Source organism: Chrysochloris asiatica, unplaced genomic scaffold (genome assembly GCF_000296735.1).
Source record: "Chrysochloris asiatica unplaced genomic scaffold, ChrAsi1.0 scaffold00011, whole genome shotgun sequence".
NCBI lineage: Eukaryota > Metazoa > Chordata > Mammalia > Afrosoricida > Chrysochloridae > Chrysochloris > Chrysochloris asiatica.
The window spans coordinates 16857428-16867049 of NW_006408529.1; the positions used below are offsets into that span (position 1 = coordinate 16857428).

Genomic DNA, 9622 nt, shown 5'->3' on the forward strand with positions numbered 1-9622 from the left:
GAGAAAGATGAGGCTTTCTGCTCCTGTAAAGATTTACAGCCTCAGAAACCCTGTACAGGGTCGCTATGAGTTGGAACCAACTCCACAGCACTTAACAACAACAATCCTTGTTGCAGAGGCAACAGTGTTATCAATGTAATGATGATTCAGTAAATAAAAACTTTCCAGCTGAGGTTGATGGAACAGAAGGCTGCTCAAACTCTCCAATGCTCCCTATTTTAGTCAAAGTAAAACCCCAAATCCCACACGGACCAACAAAGTTCCCTTCTATTTTTCTTTCTGAATTCAACTCCTTACTCATTCTGCTCCATTCACACTAACTAAAACAACAACAACAACAGCAGCAACAAAATAAACCAACGCTATTGAGTTGATCCCAGCTGTTCTAAAAATGTCAGACCTCTTCAGGGACTTTGCAGTTGTCCCCTCTGTCTGGAATGCTCTTTTCCTGGAAATCTGCACTAATTACTCCTTAACCTCTTTCTGATCTGTGTCCAGATATGATCTGCCAAGTAAGGTGTTTTCCTACCAACCTGTTTAAATCTGCCCACCCCCTACCTACCTCAGACCATCCCTATATCCATTCCTTGCCTTTTTTCCCTTATTTATTCCTACCATACATACAATATTCTTTGTTCATTCATTACAAAGCAAGGTGCAGAGTTTTTGTGGATTTCTTCATTGTTGAATCTTAGCATCTAGAACAGTATTTGACACACAGCAGGTGCTCAAAATACTTGTTAAATGAATGAATGAATGAAGGTTTGCGTAGAACAGTGGTAAGACAAATACTCTGAAAAAATATTTGAGTGAAAGTGTTTCTCACATACCAATTTCAATAAGGAAAGGGGCTAACCACAAGGTTAGCAGAAAGCATCAAAAGAAGATGGAAAGAATACATAATCATGGTACCAAAAGGAAATGGTTGATGTTCAACCACTTCAAGAGGTAGCATATGATCAAGAGCCAATGGTACTACTACAAGAACAAGCAAGTTGCTCGCCCAGGAGACATCAAGGCAAGTGGTCGGGTCCCCTCAGGGCAAACCCCCTTCCAAGACTAAGACTCAATGGGAATACACAAGCAGACATGCCCTCTGACTGGTGAGTGACTATGTTGGTCACTGATAAGGGAAAAACAGCAATGAAGCAGCAAGCTAAGCCCTACCACATTCAATAGACTCCTGTGAACCCCGGGCAGAGACCTGGTTGGCCAGCAGTGTGGCAAGACCTGGGGACTCCTGGGCCCAGAGTCAGTGACATAGCCACTGGACTGGAGTGGAGAGTAAAGCATCCAGTGGATAAGAAGTGAGGGCACATGCACAAGAACACCCACATTAGCAGATAATACTCACTTGACCTATCTTCAATGACTGGATGATCAGAGCTCAACTAGAAGAAGAAAGAAGAGGAAAAAAAGTGTAACCTGATACAATTTGATTAAATTGACCTACACCTATGGATGTAGTAGCACAAAAGAGGGAACAAATCTTAACAGCAAGGATCATTCCCACCACCTTAATACACAGGGTAGACAGGGATGGGCAACTTGGACAAGAAGTTATTGGCTTACAAGCGTTCAAGGGGAAGCCTAGATCCAGAAGGCATGGAGGAAAGTAGAATCTCCACTGAGTAGTATTCAATCTGTCTGGGTGGGGCTGATGAAAGGAGATGGGGATGGCACTTATGTGGCACAATAGTGAATAATTGCTATCAGGACTGACTGTGAAGGTTGGGAATGTAAAGGTAGACATTATATAGCAAAATGAGCAGAGTGGTTGACTTTGCAGTACAGGAGGAGTTGAGGTCCCTGGGACCATCAAGGGAGAAGAGCTGAATGCGGGACCCTACCTAGAGAAACAGTGATGCCAGAGATGGAGGCAGAGCTGATGATGTGGAGAAAGGGAACGGCTGGGGACTCCTGGCCCAGAGAGGGAGATAGGCTGTGTGCTGATGACCAAGGCGCAGGCTTGCAGGTTGGTTGATGATGCATGGAGGGGATTGTAACTATAGCAGTGAAATGATATATGATAGGATGAATATAAAGCTAATGTTCTCCCATGTAAAGTATCACATAATTCACAATAAACTATTTTATTAAAAAAAAAAAAAAAGCCAATGATACTGAAGGAAGAAGGCGAAGGTGCATTGAAGGAATTGGCAAAGAACAAGGCACCAGGAATCGATGGAATAAAAATTGAAATCTTTCAAGAAAGTGAGGTGGCACAGGAGACACTCATTCATCTATACCAAGAAATTTGAAGACAAGTGTCTGGGTGACTGATTGGAAGAGATCTGCATTTGTGCCTATTCTAAAGAGAGGTTACCCAACGGAATGCAGAAATCATTGGACAATATCTTTTTTATCACATGCGAGTAAAGTGTTACTAAAGGTAATACAGAAACGTCTGCAAGCATACATTGACAGAGAAATTCCAGAGGTTCAAGCCAGATTCAGAAGAGGCCGTGGAATGAGGGATATCATTGCTGGTGTCAGATGATCTTGGCTGAAAGCAGAGAATATTAGAAAGATGCTTACCTGTGCTTTATTGACTATGCAAAGGCTTTTGATTGTGTGGATCATGGCAAGCTATGGACAAGATTAAGAAGTATGAGTATTTCAGAACACTTAATTGTGCTCATGAGGAATCTGTATATGGACCAAGAGGCAGTTGTTTGAACAGAACATGGGAACGTTGAATGTTTTAAAATTAAAAGGTGTGTGACAGGGTTGTAGTCTTTCACCTTACGTATTCAACATGTATGCTGAGCAAATAATCCAAGAAGCTGGGTTCTATGAAGAAAAACATGGCATTAGGATTGGAGGAAGACTCATCAAGAACTTGTGATATGTAGATGAATACAACCTTACTTGCTGAAAGTTAAGAGGACTTAAAATACTTACTGATGAAGATCAAAGAGCACAGCATTCGGTATGGATTGCATCTCAATGTAAAGAAAACAAAAATCCTCACCTCTGGACCAATAAACAGCACTCTTATCAACAGAGAGAAGATTGAAGTTGTCAAGGACTTCATTCTTCTTGGATCAACTATCCACACTCATGGAATCAGCAGTCAAGAAATCAGATGATGTATTGCATTAAGCAAATCTGCTGCACAAGACCGTTTTAAAGTGTTGAAGAGCAAACATGTCAGCTTGGGGACTAAGGTGCACCTGACCCAAGCCATGGTATTTTCAGTAACTTCATATGCATGTGAAAGCTGGATAGTGAATTAGGAAGACCGTAGAAGAAGTGATGCCTTTTATGGTGTTGGAGGAGAATATTGAAAGTGCCATGGGCTGTCAAAAGAACCAACAGATCTGTGTTGGAAGAAGTTCAGTCAGAGTGCTCCCTGGAGGCCAGGATGGCCAAACTTTGTCTCTCATACTTTGGACATATTATAGGAGGGACCAGTCATTGGAGAAGGATATCATCATGTTTGGTAAGGTGGAGGGTCAGAGAAAAAGAGGAAGATTCCCAGCAAGATGCATTGGCAAAGTGGCAGCATCAATGGGCTCAAGCATGGCAACAATTGTGAGGTTGTCCAGGACCAGGCAGTGTTTTGTTCTGTTGTGCATAGGGGTCACTGTGAGTCGGTACTGACTCAAGGGCACGTAGCAACAACAGCAACCATAAGGTCAGCGTTTCAAACTCACCAGCTGTTCCTTAAAAACCCTATACTCATAGGGCCGCTATGAATCCGAACCAACCTGATGGTACTTAACAACAACAATGTTGGTTTAGTACTTAGGGAATGGAACAATTGCTTACAATGATTTGTACTTGTTGTGTGCTATTGTGTTCATTTCAACTCCTATATGCTAATAGGTCTGAGTAGAACTGCCCCATAGAGTTTCCTAGGCTATCATGGGGTCACTGTAGTATAAGCAGTAGACTTGCTAAATGCAAGGTCAGTAGTTCAAACCCACCAGCTCCTCTGGAGAAAGATGAGACTTTTTACTTCCATAAAGACTTACAACTTCAGCAACCTTATGAGAGGTTGATATGAGTCAGAGTCAACAAAATGGCAGTGAGTTTAACGTTTATGGGAGCAATCTCCAGGTCTTTTCCTCCGCAGAGTGGCTGGTGGGTTTGAAGGACCAACGTTTTGGTTAGCAGCTGAGGCTTAACCTTTGCACCATCAGGGCTTCCTGATGTGCAGTTGTTGTTGTGAAATGCTGTCACGTTGGTTCCGACCCATAGCGACCCTGTATAGATAGGGTTTCTGAGGAGCAGCTGGTGAGCTTGAACCGCTTGAGGTTCAAGCTGACCTTGCAGTTCATATAGCACATTAACCTGCAGCGCTATACAAGGACTCCCGGTGTGCAGTTAGAAGAACAGAAACAAGTGTGGAAGCAAAGTCACACTTTTATTTCACCATTAATGGAAGGCAGGAACATATTGCCATTCTTGATAGTACGTGAACTAGAATAACTATCTCATTCCAGACCTTGAACTTTATAACCACTATACTACAGCAAGAACAAACAACTCTTAAACAAAAATATGCTATGTTTGTATGTAAGTTTATTTTCTACAAATTCTAGTCTTTTTCTCCAGAGTTCCAAAGTTCAGTCATGTTTAGAAAACATATTCAGGTACCTCAGTGTCTTCTGATTTTAAATGTTGACATAAATATTGAGGCAACTCAAAGTCTAAACTCTCTCTGAGGGCTCTTTATTGCTCTTCAGGCCCTCCCCTACCTTCCATAGTGCACAGGGAAGCTTCTGTATTCTCGTGACAGGTGGGGACAGAGGAGAGACAAGGTTGGTCAGTGTGCTGTCCTCTGTTCGTGTTCACTCCACTGTGCTGCTGAGTAATCACTGGACATGCTGTCCTGATGTCCACTGAAGTGTGGCTGCTCTGGTATCTTTTAGGACCCATGCCAAGGTATTTGCAAAGATGACAGCTTTATGAAGGTGCAGATCTCCGGGCTCTCCTGGCTCATCACTTCTCTCAGTGTCTTTGTATCTTGAGTACCCATATTCCGTACATGGATTATGAACAACTGGGGGTCCCCTATGTGCTCTGCTCCTACCCTAGCATACCATGAAAGGTGCAACTTCTATTCCTCTCTGGGAAGTGAGGCCCCAACTTCAGGGTTCTCAGGTTCTCTGGGACCTAGCTGGGTATTCCCACCCATGTTTCCTATTTATGGTTTATGTGAAGCTTGGCAATTAGTTATTTGATAATTTCAAACATTTCCTTGCTCCCCCTCACCCGACTGCTACAATATTCGGTAGTCCACAAACATTTACCATAAAAATTGCTTCCTTAAAAGAATTATATATCTTTTTTAGTGTTTGTCCAAAATAATCAACAGTTCTTAGGTAGTATTCAGTTGTCATATTCTAGTAGAGTAGATTGGTTAAGGTCTAGACTCTGGAGGCATTCTGATGAATCCCAGCTCTCTCACTTGCTAGTTGTGTGATTTGGGGGTGTTTGTTAACCTCTCTGTGCCTCAGTCTCCTCATTTGTAAAACTGAGGTTATGTTCTCACTTGATAAGGTTGTGAGGATAAAATGAGTTGATATATTTAAGTGGATAGAATAATGTCTGGCAAAAAGAAGGAGTGTAGTACGTTTTAACTACCCTTGTTATTGTTACCTGTGATCATGTTAGTCTGACACATGACATGTCAATGCACAAAAAAAAGAAAAGTTGCCCAGTCCTGTACCATTCCCCTGAAAGGTTGGGAATCAGACTTGTTGTGATCCATAAGGGTTACACTGGCTGGTATTCAGAAATAGATTGCTAGAACTTTCTTCCTCATTTGTCTTACTCTGGAAACTCCATTGAAACCTGCTGAACATCATAGAAACCCACAGGCATCCAGACAGAAGGTGGTGATTGAGTATGAGATTTATTGTCCAGGAATGGAAACCATGTCTCTTGTATGGTAGGCGAAAATTATGCCACGGAAGTACCACTGCACCCTCCCCCTGAGTATTATCAGCATAATGATAAGAGTTATTGGGAGTAACTATGAGCAGGAAACACACCTTTTGTGTCAGTTACCTGTAGTATAAAGTAGAAACATCTCTCTAGGCCTTAGTGAGTTTACCTGTTTCATTGCTACTACGTTCTTTTATCCCCTCAGCAGAATTTAGGATCTTGGACGCCGAAAGGAGAACGGAGTCAACTTCATTGTCTTCCTCAAGATGCCCTTCTGTAACAGAACCGTGAATTCGCTTTTGATTTTATTGGGAGAAGGGGTGGGGAACCTCGAGGAGGTGGGGATGAAGATTCTGGACATGGACGCCCTAAGTGGCCACAGGAGGGCGCGCTGGGGCCACGCAGCAGAGGTGGCAGCAGGGATGGGAGTGCTGCGTCTTGAAGTAGTAACCGTGTGTGGGGCGGTGTTATTAGGAGGGGTGACAGTGGAAGGGGGTGGAGAATAAGGCCATGAAAAGGATGTGAGGTTAGTTAAGAAGATCCTCAATCCACTTGTGTCTTGAGTAATCGCTGAAATGTAGAGGTCAAGGTGCCCGGGGCGGCTCTGCTCCCCACTACCCCTCCACTCTTACAGCTCCCAGTCTAGGTACAGGCCAGCTCCAGCTCTTACCAGGGCTCATTTCTGGTGCCTAAAATCGCTCTTCCCAACTGCCTTCTCCCACGCATTCCGCTCAGTTGCTCCACGTCCGGGCATCCCGTTGCTTGGTAACGGGGTGGCCAGGGCGCAGCGCCCTCACCCGCCACTCCTTCGCACGTGAGGATTCGAAGGGGGTGGGGAAGTGTAGGAGGAGGGAGTTGTGCTCTGGGATCAGGGTGTGGGTGGGATTAGCTCGGGAGACAGCCTGGGACAATTGAGTGAGAAACAAGGCCTACTTACTGTGAAGGACTAAACTTCTAAAGAGAATCTACTTCGGCATATTTTAGTTCCCTCCCGCCTAACCCTCCAGAATCTCTCTTGCTCTGATTCAGGACAACACCTGTTAGACTAAGTTGTTTAGAGAAAAGGGAATGCTTGAGGACAGGCAAACAACCAGGCAAAAATCCCTTTTGTTTTAAATTCCGTGGATTTCATTCTTTGCTTGCTGTTCTTTGTTATTTTTTATTCCATTTGGTCCTTCAGAGTAGTTTCAGTGTTTTGGAATTTAAATGGCCCAAGACCAATGTTGTGACCAATTGTTGTCTGGTTCCGACTCATTGCAACCCTGGTGAGTTCCAACCGCCGATCTTGGGTTAGCAGTCAACTGCTTATACTATAGGGCCATACCACTCCGTCTTCACACCATTGTGACAAATACGCTTTTAAAAATGACTTTTGTTTTTTGTGGTTAAAAATACCTTCTGTAACAACTGAATTTCAATTAATAGTACATAAAAATATAGCCTAGTGGCTACGGATAGGGCTGCGAACCTTAAGGTCAGCAGTTCGAAACTACCAGCTGTTCCGCGGGAGAAAGATGAGGCTTTCTGCTCCCGTAAAGATTTACAGCCTCGGAAACCCTGTACAGGGTCGCTCTGGGTTGGAACCGACTCCACGGCACATAACAACAACAACAACAACAAAAATATATAAACACAAAAGTGGTCTTAGAAGCAATAGTCTTCATTCATCAAATCATGCTGATTATGAATTCTTTTTGAGATGGAATCTGGAGCACGTTCAAACAAGATCTGGTTGACCTAGCCACAGCCATGGCGTCCTTAGGGAAGAGTTTTAAATGAGTGGTGGTGGTGTGCTGTGGAGTCCGTTCCGATTCATAGCGACCCTGTACAGGGTTTCTGAGGCTGTACATCTTTACGGGAGCAGAAAGTCTCATCTTTCTCCCGCGAAACAGCTGGTAGGTTCGAACTGCTGACCTTAAGGTTAGCAGCCCAATTAGTAACCATTACGCTACCAGAGCTCCTTTTAAATGAGTACATAGTCTTTATTTTTCAACAATGACAATTATAAATAGAATATAAAGTAATTGAAAATTTAATTTTAAAATCCAAAATTGGACATTTAAAGCCATTATGATATAATAATTTGTAATATAATAATTACACGGCCTAGTTTCATGGAAATGAAACTTTTTAGGAAGAGTTTCAGGAGCCCTGACGGCATATTGTGTTAAGTATCAGCTAGTTGCTAACTGAAAAGTTGGTGGTTCAAAACCAACAACTCCTCCTTGGGAGAAAGATGAGGCAGCTTGAGTTTATACAGATTGTAGCCTGGAAACCCCATGGAGCAGTTTTACTTTGTCCTATATGGTTTCTGTGAATTATACTCAACTGAAAGTAGTGGGCTATATTTAGGATAGTTTCAATTGTTCTTGTTAGGTGCCACCAAGTTGGTTCTGATTCACAGTGACCTTAGGTATAACAGAATGAAGTACTGCTCAGTTCTGTGCCATCTTCATAATTGTCAATATGATTGAGTTGCTGTCCATGTGTATATCCATTTCACTGGGAGTGGTCATGTTAGTCTCTGACTTATGATGTGTCAATGCACAACAGAAAGAAAAATCTTCCTTTTTTTTGCTGACGCTTCACATTTCCAAGCATGATGTCCTCCTCCAGGAATAGGTTCCTCCTGACAACATGTCCAAAGTAAGAGAGATGAAATCTCACCATCACGCTTCCAAGAGTGTTCTGGCTGTACTTCTTGCAAGACAGATTTGTTTGTTCTTCTGGCAGTCCATGACACTTTCAATATTCTTTTCTAACACCATAATTCAAATGTATTGATTCTTCTATGGTCTTCCTTATTCACTGTCAAACTTTCACATGCATATGAAAGAATTGAAAAATACCATGTTTTGGGTCAGACGCACCTTAGATCTGAAAGTGACATCTTTGCTCTTAGACACTTTAAATAGATATAGATCTCTCGCAGCAGATTTGCCCAATACAATATGTCAGTTGATTTCTTACCTGCTGCTTCCATGAGTGCTGGTTGCGGATTCAAGCAAAATTAAGTCTTTGACAATTTCAGTCTTTTCTTCATTCTTCATGAAGTTATTTTTAGGTCTGTAGTTGTAAGCATTTTCCTTTTCTTTACACCGAGGCATAATTCATACTGTAGTCTTGGATCTTCATCAATATTTCAAGTTCTGTTGGCTTCCAACAAGCAAGGTTGTTTTCTTCTAATGACTGTCTCTTGGTTTATATACAGCTTCCTCATGAGCATAATTAACTTCTGGAATATCCATTCTCCAAAACGCTATCCATAGTTTGTTAGGATCCACACAATTACAAGTCTTTGCATAATCATTAAAGCACAAACTTTCTTATTTTTGGTATTCTCTGCTCTCAGCCAAGATCCATCTGTCATCAGAAATGACATCCTTAGTTCCACATCCTCTTCTGAATCTGACTTGAATTTCTGGCATCTCCTTGTAGATGTACAACTGCAACCATTTTTGGATTATCTTCAGCAAAATTTTACTTGTATGTGATGATAATGATATTGTTCAATTATTTCCAACTTCCTTTGGGTCACCTTTCTTTGAAACAAGCACAGATAATGGATCTTTTCCAATTGGATGGTCAGTTAGCTGTCTTCCGATTTCCTGGCAGAGACTAGTAAGCACTTCCTGCACTTCATCAGTGTGTTGAAACATTTCATTTTTTTCTCCCTTTAATTCTTGGATCCTTGTTTTATCCTACACCTTCAATGTAGTTTGAA

At 42.2% G+C, this 9622-nt stretch overlaps 1 protein-coding gene and 1 pseudogene across 1 annotated transcript in view; both read right to left on the bottom strand.

Moving 5' to 3' along the window:
* LOC102818689 overlaps positions 1–5620 on the bottom strand; it is a 6886-nt pseudogene extending 1266 nt beyond the window's left edge.
* The window catches only part of CCDC110 (coiled-coil domain containing 110), a 24706-nt gene extending 18128 nt beyond the window's left edge, over positions 1–6578 (bottom strand). The window contains 2 exon segments of the mRNA XM_006834440.1: positions 6068–6169; positions 6563–6578. Of these exon segments, the coding sequence (XP_006834503.1) occupies positions 6068–6169; positions 6563–6578 (118 nt within the window).
* Positions 6579–9622: the final 3044 nt, after the last annotated feature.